This window comes from Mugil cephalus, chromosome 19 (assembly GCF_022458985.1).
Source record: "Mugil cephalus isolate CIBA_MC_2020 chromosome 19, CIBA_Mcephalus_1.1, whole genome shotgun sequence".
NCBI lineage: Eukaryota > Metazoa > Chordata > Actinopteri > Mugiliformes > Mugilidae > Mugil > Mugil cephalus.
This window is the reverse complement of record NC_061788.1, coordinates 10,117,524-10,140,669: the sequence shown is the minus strand read 5'-3', so window position 1 is coordinate 10,140,669 and position 23,146 is coordinate 10,117,524. Positions and strand designations below refer to the sequence as shown.

At 42.5% G+C, this 23,146-nt stretch overlaps 1 protein-coding gene across 4 annotated transcripts in view; it reads left to right on the top strand.

The window, feature by feature from the left end:
• The first annotated feature begins 1,633 nt into the window (after positions 1 to 1,633).
• rgs3a (regulator of G protein signaling 3a) overlaps positions 1,634 to 23,146 on the top strand; it is a 135,370-nt gene continuing 113,857 nt past the window's right edge. The window contains exons 1-7 of one of the 4 annotated variants that reach the window (XM_047570278.1): positions 1,634 to 1,762; positions 11,795 to 11,845; positions 13,379 to 13,437; positions 13,528 to 13,619; positions 14,149 to 14,217; positions 18,994 to 19,054; positions 22,054 to 22,144. In XM_047570278.1, the coding sequence (XP_047426234.1) occupies positions 1,684 to 1,762; positions 11,795 to 11,845; positions 13,379 to 13,437; positions 13,528 to 13,619; positions 14,149 to 14,217; positions 18,994 to 19,054; positions 22,054 to 22,144 (502 nt within the window). In that variant the 5' untranslated portion in view covers positions 1,634 to 1,683. Of the gene's footprint in view, positions 1,763 to 11,794; positions 11,846 to 13,378; positions 13,438 to 13,527; positions 13,633 to 14,148; positions 14,218 to 18,993; positions 19,055 to 22,053; positions 22,145 to 22,443; positions 22,700 to 23,146 lie in introns of those variants that run through there. The other 3 variants (XM_047570275.1, XM_047570276.1, XM_047570279.1) reach the window with 3 other exon arrangements.

Here is a 23,146-nt window from a genome sequence, read left to right as displayed (position 1 = left end):
TTTTCTTCACGTCACGATCGAACTTCATACCTTCCAGTTGTTTGTATTTAATAGACTGAAGTACTGTGTCGCCCTCGGCCGTCTGGACACTTCTGCTCAAAGCGTTCTCACTCCTGCTCCCGCAGCGATGGAATTCTCTTTGTAAAAACCGCACGCTCATCTCTAGTCTTCCGGCGCAAATTGAGAATTCACCTCTTCAGGGAACTTGCGCTGCTCTTGCCTGCTTATCACTTCCATCTTAATTAAGCCTCCCTCGCCTTTACCTCCCTCTTCCTGTTGCTCGTGATGTCGCCCCTCGCTCACAGCCCTGTACCTTCCAAACAGTACGGTTTTTAATAAAGTAGAGTGGAACACAAACACGGAGAAATCGGACTACGGGGAGTTTGGATTGTCTATTTTCGTGTCCGACATGTCCACTTCTTTCCAACGCAGACATTGCCGTTCCACGGCAGCATTATCTGGCCGGCTTCCCCTTCAGGAAAGCAGAGTATGAGTTTCAGAGAACTCCTTTGTTTTCCCTTCAACTGTGGCTGATAAGGACCAAATGAATCAGGGGCTTTTTCTGGAAGGATAGAATGAGAGGAAAGGGAACATGATTATGACTTTTCAGAGTCCCAGGGAAGGGACAAGAGGCAGGGTAAAAGAGGTAACTGGAGATATGATTTTTGTCAGCCCAAAAATAGTTCATCCGAGGGCACGCACTTGTTTTGAGCGTGCACTCTGCACAATGCTCGCTGATTTGAATTTGAAAACTGCGGTAGGCTGTAGGAAATCTGTCAACTTGATCTCCTTTGAATAAAGCCTGATTTGGGTTCCCTTCTTGGTGGGAGGGCATTTTGGTAATCGGGATTACCGTGAAAAAGTTCATCTTTAGGTTAGTGGTACACTGCCGCTGGGTGAGATATCAAAACAATGTGCCGCTGGCTATAAATAGACGTAAAATAATCTGGATTATTGCCACACCGACACAACATTGGTTTAGTTTTCATCCAATCTAATGTGCACATGCTGATCATTAATCTGGGTATTAACATGTTTTTTTTTTTTTACTTTTATCTTTGTTTTTGCTCCAGAGGCACCTGCAGGTCGCTTTAGTTTATCATCTATTAATTTTACGTCTTTAATCAGTTTCGATTGATTTTCTCAAACTGTATGGTTTAGATGTTATTTACTGTCCCAGGAAACAAGTTCTCGCATGTAAAGCCGCGACGTCCCCCCGGGAGACGCCGCATCAATTCTTGATTACTTGAGCAGGCGTGCTAGGTTAACCTTGGCTCTCACATTTTATTAACACTCTTGCCTCTGCGCATTTTTCAAGTGACTACAAATTCGTCTTGACAGCTGACAAGCACAGCTGCGAGCGAATGCTGCAAATGTCGCTCATATGTCTTTGGCCTCTGCTTAACTGCTGTATCACAATGCAAAACCAGTCTTTTCCAGAGAGACGCTGCCTCATTAGCAGGGCTTTCCTGAGCGCGTCACAAAGAATCATGTTCATATGTAACTGATACTGTATGGCATACCTTTTATATAGTGTCGTCTTCTTGCTCCCTCTGTCGTGCGCCGCGTGCATATTGCGCGCACGCGCCGACGTACACAAACAGGCATCAAGTTTCTTTCCTCTCTTCTTCATAGCTGCTTAAACCGGCCGTCCTGCCGTAGCAGTTAGCATGTTGCTTCAGGATGACCTGTTTGAGAGTTTACCCACGCAAACCCCCCGTCAGCTCTCCAGAGGTGTCGCCCTTCCTCGTCAGTACCCATGGTGAGGTGATTTTCATTTCTTCTTTTGTTTTTAATAGTTTACTCTTTATTTTTTTGGGTGTTCTAGATGCATAAATTCTTACTAGCAGTGTTTTTCGGTCTGCTTATTTGTATTTTTTTGCCTGTTGCCGGCAATTTAGAAATAAACGTGCTATATAAAGTCATGCATGTCTGATACTTTAGATACTCAATCCTGCACTGTGTCTAAGATGAGAGACATATAATTTGTAGCAACAAGTGTGCTCAGATGTAGCAGCATGTCCCTTGGTTTGGTAATGACGCTTCCCCTCCTCATCTGGTGACACCTTGAATCATTTATGGGGTGTATTATCCGAACCGGAGGAGGGTGCACCTGCACTGTTTGCCGAGACTAAAGCCTCATCCATTATCCAGTATTTATCAGTTCACACAAATGAATATGGATGAGGTATTAAAGGGGTGTGGGGTGCGCTTTAATACCGGAAAATGCATGTGTGGGTGTCAAACAGACGGAAGGCAGGGTCATCTGAGGGTTTTCTGTTTTCGCTGCGAAACCGCAATGTAGCTGTGGCTTAACCTTTGCAGATATCATTATGCAGGATTTGTAGGCAAGCGAGGATGAGGGTGAAGATTTTGTTGCTGGAAGCTTTCTCGTTTCTGTCTGTAGCGCACGTGTTTTTGACCAGTTGTCTTTTACCGCGTTCACGTCAGAAATAGCGGGTTGACCGCTGTGAGAGCTGTGTGCTTGTTTTCTTCCTCTCATACGACGTTACATCGACAACGTCATCATTACACATTTAAGTGCACCGGAACACTGCGAGGTAAACAATGAACAATATGGTGCATCCCACGTCGCTCCTGCTCATCTTTTCGTTCATCAGGAGGTGTTTTTCTAATGCTTCTCATAAATCACTGTGTCCCTACCACGTCTCCTCTTCTCCTCGGATGCAGAGCAGCTCGCGGATCTCACGGCCTTGCCACTGCGCTGCCCATGATCGATAAAAAAAAGTGCGCCATATCGTTATACAAGCTGTATATAAACACAGTCGCACATGCATTCCCCGATTAGTGCGTTTTCCCGAACACAACATAGGGCTGATTCAACTATGCACTTCCATTAATGGACAAAAATGGACAAATATCACCCTTTCTCACAGTGTAAAAGGGTGAACCCGGGTTTTTCGTGCAGTCTGAAAAGGGCTTTTCAGTGGCCTTGACAGTGGCGGGCAAACAAGTGGCAATGTCCTGTCATTGTTGGCAATCAAGCTGACATGCCAAGTTTGTCGGGCAAATAGTGGATTTGCTGGATAAAGCTAATAAAATTGTAATCAGGGTATAAAAAGTCTGGTAGTAGACAAATACCTGTATCATCTATTGCACCCAAAGGCTAAAGGACTGAACACAATAACCCAAAAGCAAATAACTATTGGTAACAAAGGACAACTGTGATGTTGCCTCACGTTGGCCCTTGTTATTATCTTTCCATGCAGAATCTAGACCAATCAAGCAGAACATCGTGACAACCTTTTAAATACTGTGTAGTGGTCATTGAAAAAAAGTTAGATTTGCCTCCCATCCATGGACCGAATGCTTTGTCAATACCCGTCTTTAAAATACTCCCACTCCTTTCTGCCTTCACTGTGTTCACTCTGACACTGTGTCCTTCGGCCATGTCACTGTCTAGATATCAATTTTAATCTAAAAATAGGCATTCATTAATTTATGAAAGGAAATATTTAAGGAAATAAGTAGAAGGAAATAATCCATAGCCTTTCTGTACACTTGACCCATGAGTTCTAGAAACTAATCATAAAAAGAGATCACAAGCTTTCATCTATGAACTGTTCTGATGGATTTGTGGTTTCTCTGTGTGATCTATTTGTCAAGTATCACAATGCAAATTGTTGGCAAGCACTTTACTTTAAAACAGCAACCGTTTATTTGATTCCCGGTATCTTGTGTTTGCATAATTCTTCCACTCTTCTGACAGCATGCCCTTTCAGAACTGGGTCAGGTTTGGCCATGAGCTTGACTTCTTTCAGAAAGCTCCTATTGTCTGTGTGCGCCTGTGGGCCCCTCGGGGAGAGATTCTACACTGCCAAAGAGTAAAGTTCAGCAACAAACCAGGGGAGGACCTGAAGCTTCCTCTTCGCATTTTCACTCTCTGAGCCGGATGACTAATACATGATATGCGATTGTTTATTTGTTTTTTCTTCAGTTAAACTGTATAATGTTCACTTAAACCAACCAGCCACAACAATAAAACCACTGACAGGAGATGACAATACAATGTTCTGCTGGTAAACACTGTGATGTCACGGATGTGAGACGGCACACGTTGATCAAGCCTCCGAATTCCCCGGATCCCAAACTGGTCAAGTATCTGTGGGTGAACTGGAACAAGCCAGATTCACAGAGGTCCCTCCCCTCAACCCACAGGACCTAAAGGCCCCCACTCACATCATTCTGTTGCCAGACACCACAGGCACAATATTGGGGAGGTGGTCGTGATGTCATGCCTGATGAGTGTAGACTGCAGCAGAAGGGTTAGGAGACAAAATTCTGCAGAGGCAGCTTCTACCCTTTTCAGTAACTAATACCACACTATTTGTTGCCTAATAGTAAGAGAAAGGGTCCAGTTTTCTTCTTGAACAGTTCAGTGTCTGTTTTCCGTCTGTCACACTGGGGCAGATGGGGTAGATGTGACCACTGCACCCCTCGCTGTAGCTCGAAGCCGTGCCTGGGTCGAACCGAGACAAGAATAGGCAGAGACGAGTTCAGTGGAAAGGTGAGAGATGAAAAGAATCAGAGAAATGTGATTGGAGAGTTAAAGAAAAAAGGGGCTTTATGAGGCTTAATCACACTGTATTTTTTACAGGGATAATAATTAGAGACCAATCACATTTATGGATTTTCTGCTCGTATTCCTCTTTTCAGTCAACAATCACAGCCAGTAATTATTGTCGCCCAGCTCAGACACCAGATACCCAGATGCGTGATTTGAATAACCTGACTGAGATGACCACCTTGACCATCTTTTCCAGGCCTTGCAGTTTGAAGACACTATTAGAAAATGTACGACAATGTGACATGATTAAGGGTTGTGTCGTTGTGTCAGTGTTGGTGATTGTTTGTGACTTTACATATAAGAGCATCTATATCATGACTATAGAAAGTTCCTAACCCCAAAATGAGGCAAAATGAGTTTTCTGTCTTTCGGGTTTCCTTCTATTTCGTGCGTCACTTTATTGTTTCTCTGGCTGACTTCCTCAGAGCGGACAGTCAATGATTGTGTCTAATTGGTGGAAGTTCCCTGTTGTTTAAGGTGATTAAAGTGTGCGTCACATTATGGATTATTAAATATTAAACGCTCGCCATGGTCTTTCAGAAAAATTAAATGTGCAGTCTTTCAGATACTGAATTCCTCCAGCACCTTTGTCTTTGAAATCATCAAAGAATGCTCTGCTGTTTATTTAAAACATATTGGCACAGCTCGTACGGGCGTCTTCCTCTGTAAACTCAGTGGACATTATAAATGTTGTCCACTCCTTTCATTAGATAAAGCAGCAAGAGCTCGGTTTCACCAGTTTTGGCAGGAAACTCGGAAGAAGTAGATTTTTCTAGGGGAACGTTACATAACAAGCCCATTACAAGAAATCCAGCGAAGAAACGAGAGGACACCTTGTGTGTCTTTCATCAGAGCTGCTCTTTGTTCCCCCTCGGATCAGATGGGATGAATTGGCGCTCGCCCCAGATGGAAACTTTAAATCCTATACACAGCAGTTTCCCGACTTTTCAAAATGGCTCCTGTTCTCACAGAAAATGTTGCAGAACAGGGATTAACTCTTTTCTCTTTTCTCGCGCCTTTTCTTCGCGTAATCACTGTTTTTACTGTCGCATAATGGCCGACGGTGTCTCTTGGCCCGGCCTTACTGGATGCTCTTGTGGTAAAGGTTTTCAGATGTAAATGTAACAAATCAGCAGCAAAGCCTTTAAAGGCAGAGAGAAAAGGAGTGGGATGTAGAGAATAATGAAGAACCACGTACACATATAACTTTCTCATCAGCAGGATAAGACCTTTTGGTAGTTTGGTGGTTCTTCATACCTTCTTTGAATTCTGCGGTTTGTTGGGTTATTTAGTTGATCCATAAAGCGAATGCTTCTTCAAATGTTAATGCAACCAGGACATAATTCAGAAGAGCTTTACACCAGTTAGCATAACATTATGACCACCTTCCTCATGTTGTAAATATTTGTGCCTCCAAAACAGTTGTGACTCATTAGAGAATGGATATTGGATATTCTGAGGGTGTCTCGTGGTATCTGGAAACAGATTGTTGTTAGTGGGGGGGCTTTGGGTCCTATGGGTTGAGGGGAGGGGCCTCTGTGGACAGAGATACTTGATCAGTTTGAGATTTAGTGAATTTGGAGGCTAAGTCAATATTTTGTGATGTTCCTCGTGTTTTTTGAGCTGAGTTGTTCCTGAACCACCTGTGTCTGGCTGCATCCTGCTGGGGATGGCTGCTCATTGCTATGGGGTGAAGGTGCCTGGTCTGGTTCTAGGTGGGTGGTACATGTCTAAGTAACATTCGCATGAATGCCAGATTCAAAAGTTTCCCACCTGGTAAATGTTATTTACTTCTCCTGTCAGGGGTTTTAATATTGTGGCCGATCAGTGTTCGTATCCTTTCACGTGTCTAAATTTAGTAGTAAAAAGTCACTTTACTTTGCCCACAGGTTGGTCTGAACCTATACAAAATTTATTGTAGATTATCACTGGCTCAGCATGTCCCGTTACTGGACTGGATACAGCACTTTATGGCCTAATTGAGCTGGCGCATGAACAAGACCAGGCTCAGCGGGGAGGAAGGCTGATAAGGAGTCACCCACTGTCTAATCAGTATTAGTGTCTCATTTTTTTTTTTTTTTTTTGGTGGCCTTAACCTTTTAAACCCTTATTTTCCATATTCAGCTAATTAACAATTTCTTGCAGTTATTTGGCACATTCATCACAAGTTATTATAACCTGTAGTTTAGTCTTGAATTCATATTGAAATTATATTTGTAGTTACAAAACTGTTTTAAGGAAGAAGAGAAGGAAAAAAAAACATAAAAATGTATTTCACCTTCTCAGCATGGATCATTCAGAGAAATGCTGAGGTTCAGACGACACAGACTGAAGGTGATAAAATGAAATTTTAAAATTTAGAGGCAGTCACATGTATAATTTCTTTCTTTATTATCTATGGAAAACACATCTGTGCTTTCACGCATTAGAAGATTTGTCTTGTTTCTGTTTTAGTGCAACTTTTGTCCCGAAGTGGAAACCTGCTAGTTTGTAAATTGTTGACTCTGGGTGACTGTGTTTATAGAGTTTCAGTGGAGTTTCCATTTAAGCTTCGGTAATATCCTGGGTCTGTCCAGTGTGAGTCTACATTAAGTGCAAACACGAGAAAATTGAGTCTCTTTGTTCTTCGTAGTAAAAAGTAATGAATGTTTTCTGGAACACAATAGTCGAGTTTATCGTTTTTATTCTTTCCTGTCCATTTCTTTCTTTTAGTACAAGTGCTGAATACTTTTAGTGTTAAAGGGACTCATTATTTTTTACTGCTGCTATAAAAAGTCCCACTGTAGGCCTTTTATTATGCAGTATTAGTTTAATTATAGACTCTCTTTTTGTGCCCTGTACGGGTTGCAGGGTTGGCATCTCTTTAACACTGAAGGCTTGTTTTCCCTTGACCTTCCCTCACCTGAACAAGGCCGGCATTTTAAATTCTCTCCCCGCTCCAGATTCCTCCATGCACATCAGCTCCACGACTGCGAATTTCATCTACCACCCGAAGGTGCATTCAGTGCATTTCAAATGAGCCGAAGCAGCGGTTCAGGAACTTTAAATTGTCTTTGGCTATTAAGTTTAGTACGGAAATAAAATAGTTGAGTCAAGTCAGTTTTTTTTTTTAATGAAGTCCAAAATTAAAAATTTGCATTTCATCAGTCATGAGGATTTGCTGAACTCTAGGAACCCTTAACAGTTCCTCAAGTTCTTGTGCCAGTTGAAATCCTTGATGGAAATTTCTGTGATTGTAGTAGATTGGGAAGTCATGCACGAATTCTCATCAATTATTTAATTATTCAGAACATTTTTAGAGTTTATGGGATTTCAACATCAGAAAATACTGTCGGTCTTTTACACTTTGGTAAAAAATAAAAAAAAACATCACCCCTGACCAATTTTAGTGTTGGTCTGAAATTCTGTCATCAGGGTTTGTTACAATGACAGATTAATCTGTCTTTTTAGCAAACACTGGGTTAGAGAATAACATGTGCTCTGTTCTGTTTATAGGTACGTGTCGATTGACATTTGCTTTATTAAATTCACCTAATTACCGTCATCAGCAAATTATGTGCCACTAATCTTTAATATATTAGTTTAGAAATAAAGTTATTGCAGTATTGTATTACAGTTACTGTCACTGAACATCCATGACATGACTTTACAGTGGAGACCTTAGACTGTACAGAGATGGATGGAGCCACAGTAAGGGCACCATTTTTGTTTTGTAGTCTAACTTAACCTTTGGTCGTCGCCATCTGTTTTTTTATTTGGAGCCAGAAGAGATCCTGTTTGAGAATATCTGAGGGAGGAGCTGGGGTGGAGCGAGAGGTGAATCTGACTAAGAACCCGAGGGCGGCTTGTCATATGTCAATCCTCCAGACTTTACATATCCAAACATATCAGTCTTCAACACCCCCAGCAGACTGATCAAAATGAGGGAATTATCTTTAGCATAGTGACATGTGGCTCTGCATTTCATGAGAGTAGTTAAATGTCTTTGTACGGGAATCCATTGGAGCCAATCATTTTTTTGGGAACCAGCACAAAGCGACCAACGGTGGTATTGCACTTGTAGCCATTTGTACGTTGGCTCCATTTAGCTACGTCCACGGGGAGATGGGGATTTACATGCTTTAATTTGGCGTTGAATCCGTGGCGCCAGCGTTTGTGCAGAGACGTGTGGTCGATGAAGCATATTGACAACTAACTTTTCCACCACCAGCAGGTCAGAGTTTTCATTCATCCAGCGAAGTAATTTTATCAGATGCCTCGACTGCACCCGTCAGCCGCAGCTGGACTTCGCGTTTACAAAAAAAGAAGATGCTGATTATAGTAAACATCATGCGCGCGCTTGCTGTCAGCATATCATCATCCTTAACGAGACTATGTTTGCACGCTGATCTTAGCATTTCTTTCAAAGCACTGCTGTGGCGAGTGCGGGCGCATCCTCGCAGGGTCGTTAGTGAGGCTGCAGACCAGTCCTGCTCAATAATAAAGACAAAAACCATGAAGTTTTCCCACCATCAGGTTATATTTACTCCAGACTCCTACAATATTGAATTGTTATACATCATTTGTGGGAGAGAGTTTCACAGCCTGGCATCGGTTTGCTCAGTGCAGTTGCTTGTGTGTTCATGTGTTGTGAGTTTTCATCGGTACATTTATTGACTCGCAGTGCTGTCTCGTCTGCCATGGCCTATTAAGTCACTCCTCCTCTTAGAGGCTCTAACCGCTGCTCTTGAAATGTCAATGTTCTGCTCTGACTGCCATCTGATTAGAAAAAAGGCAGCTCTGCTCTGCTCGGTGCCTCCTTTTTTTTTTATCATTTCTTATGTTTCCCTTGTGATTGACAACCTTTGTAGGTTTGTTATTAACTCTCCAGATGAGTGACATTCATCCTTCATTAAGTAGGCTTTTCTTTCCTGTTGTGAGCTGTTGTTACAGTTAATTGTTGGCCTGATTATTGGAGTAATTTCTGGGACTGAGTATTGATTGTGTGCTGTCACCTACAGCGTTTTAAGACCAAAGGAAAATCCCATTATAGGATCAATACAACCCCAACTCCTACAGCCTCTTTACTACAAAAATACCTTTTAAACAGTGATGTAAGCATGTTGTGTTTACTTACACAAGACGCACTTCCCGGCACTGCAACACAAGAAACTGGACCTGACTTAATTTGACTATATATTAAGTCCTTTTAAAAGCTATGTATTAGGAGAGTGCATATATTCTTTTCTTTTGTTCATTGTTAGATGTAAAAAAACAACAAAAAAAAAACGTCTTATTAAGATTTAGGAACATTTTCTTTTCTAAGGAATAGCAGCTTAAAGCACAGTATTGTATCTTTCGTCTATGAATATGTTTAATTCAAACTGAAACTGAAAAGCAATAAATTATCATGTTTTGGAAACCAAACGAACCAAACTTAATGTTTGAATTTTACAATACTATCCAACAGGCTTTGATTTACAGTTTTAAGCATCCATTTAGTCTCTTTATACACTTCTAAAAAATGTTTTGTCGTTTAGTTTGGATTACGCCTGTAGTGTGATGTATATCTAGTCTGGTACTTGCGAGACTGCTTCATAAATACCTTTGTGTGACGCGCGTCGAGTCCAGGAAGATATTTCCAACAATGTTTTCACTTTGTTCTTCTACCACGGCCGGGAGCACAAAACCATGCCAAGTTCAGTGTGGGAACGACAAACATCCCTTGTACCCAAGCCCTGAAGTGCCAGCAGCATTATCACACAGCGGGGCTCCCTCACTTTACCCTTAGACAGTGCTCTTATGAGCCGGATTAATTTAGAATAGGACAAAGCCAATGTTAGCAGTGGCCGTGTCAACATGGCTCACAAGTCTCCTGGAGTTGTTAACAGCTCTAGGAGGCTTACAGGAAAGAAGAGAAAGTGTGAGTACAAGGCCAAAAAGTGACAGATGACAGACAGTGGGCAAAGACGGGCAAACACACACACACACACACACACACACACACACACACACACACACACACACACACACACACACAGAGTCTATATTTGTGAAGACACAATGCATCTGGCCCCACCCCCACAACTAAATGTGTTGTGATAATCTGAAAGATCAGATGTATTAAATAACTGTTAAGACAGAAGAGAAGAAGACGGAAACTGAACGTAGGAAGCAACCAATAAAAGTTTGATACTCCAGATAGAGGCACTGTCTCGGATCCATTGTCAACTCACGCTACAGGTTAATTCATCCAGGTGCGGCACAGATTGCATTACTCAACAAAAACAAAGCTAAATCGTATTTTCTCAGGTGTCATATTGCTGAGGGTTCACTTTTCTGATTTTGTCCTAAAATGCACAATTTTTGGTCAGCTATATTTGAACAGTTGTCAAAAGCCTACTCTATAGAGCCGTTCAGCCCGTCCATGACCTGGCCATCCTTGGATGTTCTGCTGAGACTTCTGATCTTCCACATGACGCATACGCATACAAAGGTATGGTGGTGGCTAAGAAGCTTTGTCTTCTAACCTGGAATTCTGCCACTCCACCCACCTTTTCTCATTGGCTCAGTTATTCAAATGAAAAGACCTAATGTAGGTGCAGTCCTACCTAACAGAACACATTTGAAAGAATTTGGGGACACTTTTTGGCCCAGTGTCAAGCGTGATGCCTGACTCAGCTTTTTTACGTAGTACTTGTTTTACTTAAACTACTGCGGCATGTGGGTATGTGTTTACAGCTGTCTGCCACCTTTTTGGTTTGACTGTTTTATAAATAAAGTTTTTGTCTTGTTTTGATGATGTTTGTGCTATTACTCTTAGTGCCAGAAGGGGGAGGCAAAGGTTCCACGGTGTAGCTTTAACATTGAATCATATATTCCCCTAAAAAAGACGAGGCCCTAATGATCAAACCTAAAATTAAAGGTCAATGCAGTCTACAAAGCCCAGGTTCATTGACGTCAGTAATTATGGTGTTTGGTCAAAAACTGCAGCAACAATTTTTAAATTCCTCAAGATTCTGGTTTGCATCTGGAACCAGGAATTAACTGCTGCCAAGAAATAGTCCAGGACATAAACCCTTGTATGACCTCTCATTGTGCTACGTTAAGCTAACTGTGGATTCATATTTAATAGACTGACATGGGAATGGTATCAAAATATTCCCTATTTTTTCCAATAATTCGTTAAACTAAAACATATCCATCTATGAACCCTTCTTTCAACAGGTCAGCTCAAGCTGTCAGTCCTCCAGGAGCACGAAGTTCTTGCCGTCAGTGGTGAGTCCTGTTAAAGATTGTTACAACAACGTTCCTACAAGTAAACAGTGTGGTTGTCAATTTTATAGAAAGCGCCACAGTCTTTGAATCCGTGGCTGCTTGGGAATCCTGGAGATATATCGGCAAGTCTATTCGTATGGCGCTCATCAGTCGCACTGTATAAACATTGATCGCCACAGTGCAGATCAATGTTCATGACAGGTGACCATTTAATGAGAAAAGGCGTAGGTTGGTAGGTAAGGTACATTAAGCCAACAAAAGTGGTTGTTTATTTTGGTTTCCCAGCAACCACAGCCTCCTATTCCTGCCTGTGATTCTCCAGCTTCCCTCTCAGCATCTTTTGTGCCCCTGTCATTTCTCTGTGTGAATGGCCATTTACACTTCAGGAGCCCAAATAGAGATTTTTCTCAGAATTTGGGCTTATGAAGCAGTGCAAAAACCCAGCTAAATAAGCCCCGTACAATTACTGGAACAACAATGGGGAAAAAAAAAAGGTATCAGATCCGTAGATCAGATCAGATTCTGTTATTTTGCTCAGTGAAACCAACAATCTACTGTTTATGTTCATGTGATTCTCAGACTTGTGTCACAGTGTATTATTAAATGCATATTTTTTTGTGTGATGCCAATAAGCAACAGTGCAAACCATTCATTTTTATGACACAAACACCAGCAGGATAGAATCTGATTGTTTGTGAGATATCTTTACTGGAAACAAAAGGCTCGGGAGTCGTGCATCACACGCGTTGATTTACTCACACGCATCTACTACGCAGCTACTTCGAGAAAGTACACATATTTTCTTTGGGAGTTCTCAGCCACTGGAAATACTTGATGGCTTCTTGCAAATCACTTTAACAGCTTGTTATTTCAGCAGTCAAACATCCTCTTATTCTTCTTTTTCTCACACCCCAATGAGAAGAAAACATGTGGCAGAGTTAGAGGCAGGGTATGTAGTTCACTCCCTCCTCCTCCCCGCGAACGCACACATTGCTGGAGCAGTTATTCAGTTATACCCCGTAGTCGAGTCACAGGTAAAGTACCTTTGTATTGTGTACAAATTGCATTAATGAACAAACAAACGTTACTTTAGCTAGACTAGACTGGCAATGGGACGTGAACGTGCACGACTTATGTTGAGTAACCGATTGCAACCCCGAAAATAGCCACACAACGTAAAATGACCTGTGATTGGTGGAAAACTCCTATCATGGCATGATTTTTATGAAGCCTTTAAACACAGTCAGGAGGAGGCACAGAAGTCGAGTGTTCTCTCATAACTCTTGAATTACAATAGGCTGACAGGCTATTATTGAATATGGACAAAATTACACCAAAAATAATAACACAATTTTCTGTTGAAACCTCATCTCAATCAACAAATACTGTCCACCAGTCAGAATCTGTTCAATAGTGGAACGTTACTGAATCTTTTTGACATTTCGACCTGGAGTTTAAAAAGGGATTGTCCTTTTACTTAAATATTGTCACTTGAAAGTGGTACTTCATCCAGCCGTGTTCATGTGTTCACAGTATTGGAGGCGAGGGGCATGCTCAGTGAGCGCCGGGGGCCCTGTGACTCTTACGTTAAGGTTTGTTCTTCAGTATGGAACGATACAAAAGAACAAGCTAATGTGGACCGTGGAGAACAGGCTGTACTTTTGTGTTGTGTTGTTTTTCAGATTGGTATGTTTCCAGACTCTGACAGCGAGAGACAGAAGACTCAGATGGTTCCTCACTGCAGGAACCCCGTCTTCTTACAAACCTTTCACTTGTAAGTGCAACAGGTAATTGTCCTTGTGTGATGCGTGACTTAACCACCAATTAAAACTCCAAAGCTGTGTGTCTCAGGTTGTAGTGGTTTCAGGCGTTTTAGGATAAGATAGCAAGAACCTTTTTTGTCTTGGATCGATCGCTTGAATGCGATGAAGTCCGTATTGATCTGCCCTCACCAGCCAAAGTAGTGAGCTAGTTTGCAGCAGATACTAACTGGTGTGTGGAGTGTGTCTGTAGATGTTCAGAACAGGAGACCCCAGAGCTCACATGGCACTGTGTTGCTTTTTATTAGTTCCTTCCCCTCTCTCTCTCTCCTCTGCCCCCTTTCCTCATTTCTCCATACTATCTTGAAGCAAGATCAAGATATTTTCTACATCGGAGCTTGTTGGCGTCCGTTCGCTGCCCACAAGCAAATCTGCGTTCGATTGCGCCTCGAGATTTTCTTTGCGTGTTATCGCACTGTTCCAGACATTTTCTTTGTGCTCTTTCTGAACACGCTGTTTGCTTGTTTCTTCGTTTGTTTCCAGTGTTGTCGGCGAGAGGGACCTTCACAAGAGGCTGCTCTTCACAATGTGGAACTCTAACCCCACAACAAGGTGACTGCCGGGATACTTTGGTTTATCTGAAGTGATAACAGATGTGGTGAACTTATCTATAGCCGCTGTATTATATGCAGTAGATAATAGCTGGTGTGTATTATATGCAGTAGATAATAGTTGGTGTGCAACCCAGTACCGGGACTTAAGCCAAGAAATGGCGATGGGGTCTGCAGCGAAATAAGGTTATATGCTTGTTGGAGCCTTTTTTGAATGAGGAATTTCTTAGGAAAGTTGTTACATACATTCTTCAAATCCACCGTCATGGCTAAAACCATTAATTTTACCTCGGTGACCACTGGATTTCCTGGTCTAGTAGAGCACATATTGGTTAAGTAAAGTCCCTCAGCAGTATGTTTTGTGGAGTCTGATGGCTTTAAACAAGTATATGTCAATATAATGGCTTCAGTTCATCAAGGTTGAACGTTAAATTGAAAGTATTCTCAAACATCTTGAACTATCCCTTCAAATACTGTTATTGTCTGGTGATAACATGATGAAGCACACACAATTTTAGAATTAATATATAATATAGATTTATCACATTTAAACTCATAACTGTACAGTATTTCTTTCTGTGAATTTGCGAGACTCTAGAAAGCGCGCAGACAGAGAGCTCACTGCCAGGGCAGCAAAATGACATTTTATAATTGATGCTGCCGCTCGCACTCTGTTGTTTGTGTTTCTTTATGTGCTTGTTTCTGAAGCTGGCAGAGTGAACGTGTTACTCTCGCTTCCCTGCCCCGGCAGACTTAATCTGAAACAGGGTCATTGCCGGGGATGGAGGACATATGGTCGAGTGAGTCACAAAATTTATTGTGCTGCACTGTTTTAAGAGGGCAGACAAAAAGCAATACAGTGTGCTACAAACACTGAAATATCTGTCTATCCTGAGCATGTTTTCTAAGGCCTTTGCTAGAAATGCAGTAGAGGGCTTACTTTTATTTTTCTTTGACGGTTCTTGCTTGCTTCCATTGAATAAAATGGAAATACGATGTATACAGACGCAGTCTATTTAGAGAGCAGCTTACACGAGCGCTTGAGTTTAGATCGTGGAATGATTATCAAGATAAAGACGTTTTTGGGACAGTTTCTAGGACACAGATTAAGAGCGATTTTCTGATCTTTGGGAAGCAATTAAGCCCTATTCACACCAAGTGTCTGCATGGTATTAAAAAAAAAAAAAGTAGTCAAAAAGCCAGTGGTAACAAATGTTATAGATAGAATCTGATATATTCTTATGTATTTGCTTGATACAATCTGTGCCTGATGGCTTGAGTAATATAAATTTTATGAAGCTTTTTTATATGCTGCTTGGTTTCCAAGAACTTGATTTATTAAAAGCATCAGTAGGTAGTCCGAGATGAAGAAGGTGGACTTACACATTCTCATTTTCACCGTACAGCTGAGACACGAGGTTAATTCTCACAGGCTGTGCTCACATACTCTCACGGAGAGCCATTTCATAAACCGTCGATGATTCTCTAGATGCTCCGTCATGCAAAGATGAGGTTGCTGTCCTTTTCGATAAACCGCGTCTGCATCTGTTCGTCGGACGCAGGCTGTCACTTCGGATGAACAGCAATCCTGTGATCAACTCCGCCGACAGCTGAACTCCGGAGTAGCTCAAATCAACCTGTTGAGTCCGGGTCGCACACCTGGGGGTCATTGCACATCCGTAGCGTCGGAGGCAGGACGGAGGCAGGATTTAAATTTGCGTCGTACACCTCGACAGCTTTCCCCGTGCCAGACGCGGCCCGTCGTAGATGCTGAATGACAAGCATGGAAAAACCACTTAAGGCGATCCGTCTTGTGGTCTCTGAGGGGGTTGATCCTTAGCCCCGTGCCACCCATGTTCATCTCGGAGGCAATTTTAAATGAAATGAAAAGGTGCTTATTCAACTCGCCCTCCTGTCGAGCTGCTTTAAAGAAGTTGTGGGAAGCGGCGCCTCTTCAGAAAATCCTCTTAAAAACCACATAACATTGGCCATAGTGCTGCAGTAGCCAAATCCAGCTGATCCTTACATGAATGTGAGCATCACTTTAATGTCTCCAATCAAACCCTGTGATTGTCTGGTAATCTGTCCAGGTTGTACCTCGCCTCTGCAGCTGGGACATGAATGAATGAAGAAATGAATAGACTGATCTATGGGAACAGCATAAAGTCCTTATAAGCACTGTGGATCACACTGTGATATTTGTGTCTCTTACAGTTCAACATGTTCGATCAGCATCTGATACTACAACTATGAAGAGAAAACAAAGAAAATAACCATTGTGCATTTTTTTATTTTTTGTTTGCTTGATGCACTACTTCTACTGGTATTTACAGCACGGGGATGGTGTGTGTGGAAATGACCCAAAATAAACTACAATGCCCTCGTTTATCATAATTAAGAAACATGTCACCCACTACAACTGTGTGGTCCATTAACCTGGTTTCAGCCATGCTTGCGGCGTAACTTTGCGGTTGGCCCAGTGTGGTAGTTGTTCAAGATTGATTATTTGGTCGGCCATCGCTGCAGTCGGCTCCACTGAAATCTATCAACATGCACATTCCACTAATTGTCATGCAATTTTATATATACAGCGAACCCTCGTTTGTCGCGGGGGTTACGTTCCAAAAAGAACCCGGCGATAGGCGAAATCCGTGAAGTAGTCGGCTTTATTTTGTTTGTCCCGCCTGTTTCTTCTTATTTTTAATTATTTTCATTTTCATCTTCCTCCTTTTTTCGTCCCTTAACTGACAAGTTATATATCAAAACGTGCGGTTCGATCGGGTGCTATTACTTTTCTTTCCGAAGTACGAATTTTTTGAGACGTAAGTCCCATTCATTTTTCCATTGAAAATGAATGGGATGGCTGAAAAAAAACAGTTTTTTAAAGGTCTACTGCTCAGGCATACTATCACCTAGAGACTTCATTTAAACTTTAAAATGTACACACGAGCCTTGTGTACTGGTGTATTAATCTGCGTTTTGATAGAACACAATGCACTGTAACATGCACTGTTAAAAAAAAGCATAAAAAAACTGCACTAAAAACATCCGCAAAACAGCGAAAGATGAACTGCGTTATAGCGAGGCTTCACTGTACCTCAATATGTGTGTACGAACCATCAGTTGCTGCGTTTCCATTAACCCTAGAAATGCGCAAAACATAAGTATCGCAATAAAAAACTGGTAATGGAAATACCTGCATTTCAAAAACCTCAGAAATATGGCTAAAATATATTTTAAGCTCTCATGAGGTGTTTTTTCTTCCTCAAAGTGAAGCTCTTATGCAAAACATCTTTCAATGGAAACACGTACAAAGCCCAATTGTACTTCATTGAAATTTGAAAAATATCTCTTTTATTTTGTGAAAAACTGTAATGGAAATACAGCTAGTGTGTCCATGAGTTCTCCCTTAGCACCACAAGAGTAATGTCTTTGGTTAATCATCTAGCCAAAATTTAAATATGTCCAATACCTGGGAAATGTATGAGGTTACAACTTCTGCTTATTTTACTGCTAATTACCCCCTGTTAAGAAGCTACGCTAACATTTCAGAACATACGATAAACTTAAAAGGTCCTAGAGATTGTAGTATTTTAATGAAACTCAGCTGTGGTGATGTAAAGTATCTTTGGGCGTTGTGAAGTTGGCAGCGACCGAGTTGAACTAATCTCAGATTTTAGGCGAGACAATATATACACCAATGGAAGCGACAAATATGATGGGCTGACATATGGCTTATGACAGTTGACTGTCCTCAAACACTTTGTTTTTTATCACCAGGTGCAAAATGCTGATAGTGGGTTTGGAGCTCTGGATTAATCCACATGGAGCTGAAGAGCTAGCTCTGTCCGTACACTTGCAATATTTGTATGTTCAGTTTGTTTCACTTGGAAACATTTGGGGGTAGGAAATATACCAGATGGTTACCTAGACAACCAGAGCCTGGGACCTTCGCTTTATATGAGGACAGGGCTTCAATCCCATGTTTTTGAGCAGCAATGGAATAAAAACTCAAGAATAAGATACTGTACTGTATATGAGGCTTAGGCTATACGCATTATTGGGACCTGTCATACTCAAATACATGGAATCCAAGAACTTTCCAATTCTCTGTTGTATTCATGATGCAGATTTATTCTGATGGCTGACTGTTCAGGTGAAAAAGTTTTGCAGAGCTGACCGAAGCCAAGAAGCATTTCAGGTGTACGTATGTGCTGACGGCCAGTTTGTCACGAATACAGCATCAGCAGCTGCATTGCTCCTGTCCAGCTGCGAGGCTGCCGAGAACTATTTTTCTCATGTATGCATAATTAAACATCCCCCAACCTCTCTGCCACCACCGCCACTGCGCACATACTGCTGTTATTAAGCGATAGCACATTTGTCCAATGCCAGTTTTCTATTAATATTTCCCAAATGTCTAACTTTTACATCATTGCGCCTTTTATTATTGTTTCGCTCGTCCTCATTGCGGTTTCTTATGCTTCCCTCGTTGCTAATTTCAGCCGATAAATCAACCTCACGCTTTCTGTTTCATTATGGATGAGTGTGTATGTGGGACAAGACTGCGCTTGACAAAATCTGACACCAAGATGAAGAACGCCATAAAACGTCATATTGATTCGCTCAGATTTGTTATTAGATCTGTTTTATTTAATACCGCTGGCCGATGAAAAACACATTTCAGGTGTCTGACCTCGGCGAAATCGGTTTTACTCAGGGGCGTCGATCGATTTTATTCTACTCATTTATTCTCTCTGTCTCCGTGTATCAACAGGATGAGTGCGCTGCTCGGTTGCATGAGCTTTGGCGTGCGCTCTCTTATGGATCCAGACAAGGTAGGTCGAGGGAGATTGTAGGTATAGACATCATTGTGTAAACACTGTCCTTTTCAACTTTCGTCTAGTGTGTGTGCCTATCTAGTAGACCATGAACCCGAGAGTTTAATTCAGTGTGAATGAATTCCAGTGACCTCAATCGTCGAGAGGAAACACTTTGGGGTTACCAGTGTCACCGCGGCGCTGCTCGTAGACACTGGAGTGAAAGGGAGTTTGAGTCACTCTCCCTATTAAAATGTTATGGGTCAAAGACACACATTGCTTATTTATGCCTCCCAGAATCTAATGTCGGAATACATTTTCACTGTAGCAGACCCCTATGTTGTTGCTGTAAATACATGAAAGTGAATGCCAAAATGAAAGTATGAACATCGTGTGTTTGGTAAACCTTTGATATCGTCGGTGCCGCGGCGACAGTAAGACTCCTGTGTTCTTTTCCGTCTCAAGATAACAAAGCGCAAATTGGATTCTTTGTGTCGGTCTGCGTTTGAGCTGTCAAACACACGGCACATCCTGTTCTCGTCACACGTAACATTTGTAAAGCGTCCGCTCTGGCCTCTCTGCTCGGTATGCTAGCTCGAAGACGGCGCTCTCACAGACACTTAAACTCCACAGCTGTTGCGGCGGCCTCTGCTAGGCTGCACATTTAGGCACAGCAGCGGCTAGAAACACACTAGCAAAAACTCGTAGTAAACATTGTTGCATTTCAGTATTTGAATTGTATGCGCTACACTTTGCCGCTAAAGTGGAGAGGAACACCGCTTCATCTACACCTCTGCATCGCGTCGCTCAAGTGGAGCAGTAGATTTCCCTCATAGCTGCTTTTCCTGACTTTTTTTTTCTTTCACTGTTTAATTATTCAGCCCGAATTTATCCTCCTGTCGTCTGCGCTTGTAAATGGGCACATTTTCTTAAGCATGATACATTTTCACATTTAAAAAGGAAATCCCTGTCTCGGTGTTTACTTTTGCACATTTAAAGCAGTAACACATGTTTCACATCATTCGACGTTCCCCGTATGTACTTTTAAGGGCGGCGGAGTGCACAGGAAGCACTGTGTATAGAATCGGGCTGGATGGTGACGTTGTGCTTCGAGATGTAATGTGACAATCTGTGGTTCATCACCGCAGAATAAAGGAAGCTTTTATAGGTAATAGCTAGGAGGTAAAACCCTTCTGCCGCTTGTGTTACAAATCACGTACTTTTAATTTGGACTTTTAGACCGAAACTTTTAGAGACAGGAGACATCAAGTGAACTTTTGGCCCTCAGCCATCTCCTGCATTCTCTTTTTGAATGACAAATTCAGACTCCTTCCATCAGCTAGTATGAAGGGCTGTTTCCTCAAACACAGCTGTAGGATGTACACGCTTGGCTGTGGTTTCTGCAGTGTGTTCAAGTGGAACTTACTGGAGCAGACAACATCGTGGTTGTTTTTGTCTGGGTCTTTCACTGTATATAAAGATGAACAAGTCATCCGTGACGTCAACTATAGGTTCCCAGAAAACGTTTTTTGATGCTCAGTGTTAGTGGCACCGGCTAATTCCAAAATTGGTGAGCGGGTGACGCCTAGACAGACACCTAGCGACCTGTGAAGCCGCCCTCCTGCCATTCAAAACCACCAGTTACAGTTTATTATTGTATGTGACCAAGCCTCAAGTGGCCATTTCAGGAACTGCACTCACTCAAGTTGGCTTATAGTCTCCCGAACAGACTTGGTTTTATCGCTTAATGAAACAAGCTGCATTATTTTACTAAAAAAAATAAAAAACTAGACTGAACAAGGCTGCAAATTTACTGATTTATTGCTCTCATTCAAAAGCCTTTTCTGTAGTTTCAATTAACCTCAGCGAGGAAAGCCAACAAGGGGGGAAAAAATGGCGTTTAACCCAAGCTTACGGCTTCCTTCCTCTAACATTTATCCCGATGAATATTTAATTGGCTTAATATGCTAATGAGAGAGATTTGGCTTTGAGTCATAGGGTGTTATGTCTCTTCATCCTCCCCGACACATCCGTTATTCTGTTGTTATTTTTCATTCATCCCTTCCTACAGGCCCTCCCTTCCCCGTGCTCGTGTTTTATTCCAGAGGCAGGAGGGTCGCCTGTTATTTTTGTTAACCTTCTTTACTTGCCTGTCACACATTGTCATCTGTTTGCCCTTTTTTTTTTTCATCCCTGCTTTCTCTCATTTCGTCTGTCTCATATGTCTCCCTCCTGACTAACAGCTCTCTTCGCCGTACTCTTTCCCCCCTTTTTCGTCACATGCGCGGGGCAATATTGAACGCTGGCTTAAATCCCTCCCTGACTTTCAGGACATATGCCCTCCCCTCCCCCCTTTCCTCCATGCAAGTTCCCCCGCCCGTCCTCCCCCCCCCTTGTCCCACAGCCTGCAGAAATCTGTCCACTCAGATAAGATGCTTTTAAAAACGGGAGATTATTGTCACTGTCCATACCGTCGCGTTATTTAGACACAAAGGAGCGCGCCGGTCGTGTGCACACATGTGTGACACAGTCGAATGATGTCAGACGGCAGCGGCGTTGTTCGGCCCTTCTTTGGAAGAACACATCCACATCGTTGGGATTACAAATCAGACCTCCTCCTCCTCCTCCTCCTCCTCCTCCTCCTCCTGCATCGTGGTTTTATTTAACACATGTGCAGTAGTTGCAAATACAGATCGCACGTGTGCACACACACACACACACACACACACACACACACCATCTGGTTCTCCAGGCAGAAGTAGGTGCATCAGTTGCTGGAATAAGCTAAAGCGTTGTGAGCGGTGAGTGTATGTTGTTCGTTCACTGTTTGCAGCCCTTGAGGAGAAACCAAATTGAGCCTGTGTGTGTGTGTGTTTGTGCGCCCTCGCCGTTGTGTGTGCCACATGTTTACACTCTCACGTAGATGATTAATTTTAAATGTGGTTCTCAATCCTCCAGCTTAATGTCGTCACTCATGCACAAAACATTTGCCGTTTGTGGCTGTGTGTGTTCTCCAGGAGGTACAAGGATGGTACTACCTACTTGGGGAAGAGCAGGGGAGGAAGAGGCATCTTAAAGTGCCCACACAACACAACTTCCACAGCACTGGTGAGTTATCAATTATTCATCAAGTTGGAGCATTAACAGTAATTTGAATAAAAGTGGCAACAAACGCACAGTATTTTCAGACGTCCGTGCGCTCGACTTCTGGCTTTAAGTCTTCGGATTGGGAGGCGGGGCGACCGGGGAAGCGAGGGATTAAAAGAGAGAAAGAGAGAGAGAGAGAGATAGATTGGGAAAGCGAATGAGGGAAAGGCAGAGAGAACGAGGAGGAGGGAGGGGTCCGGACGAAACAGTGACGCGTCACAGTTGCCACAGAGAGAAAGAGAGAGAGAGAGAGACAGAGCTTTCCCAAAGCTTTCGCTACTGGAGTGGATCTCCCCCTTACACACAGACACGCACACACATCCAACTCACACACACACACTCACACTCCCCCCCTTCCCCACACAGACACGTTTGTTTGGGAATCTGTGTTTTCTTCCTCTCGCCACCTTTGAGCGCCTCTTCTCTTCTTACTCATGTTTGCACTCACTCGTAGTTGGTGGTGTGTGTGTTGGAGTTATGCGTCTCTGTGCCAGCCATAAGGGCAGCCTAGACTAGGTGAGTACTGTGTTTGCGTTATCATACTCACTGCACATGCGTCTGTTACGGGAAGTTCCGTTTTTTGCGTTGCAAAGCTGCACATTTGCAAGCAATTTATTTTGTTTTCGCGATGCTACGGAAATCTCCTGACTTCTTTCTCGTCTACCTGACTTTACTTATTCACTTTTCTCAGCAGTTCTCTTTTCTGTTCACGTCGTCGCTGATGTTACTTTTAATCTGTCTTCGCTATCCTGTGCGCGCTGCTAATCTCTCAATTCTCATTTAATTCTCGTATAAATTGGTCTAGATTGCTTTCCATAGGAGACCTCATGAGGAGATTAACTTTCAGTGGGTTGTTATGTATCTAATATCAGCATCGTTTTATACATGTACAGAGCAAGCATACACAAAGTCCCACTTTCCACAACCCCGTCCCTCTCGGCGACTTTCCTTTGCTTAAGTTCC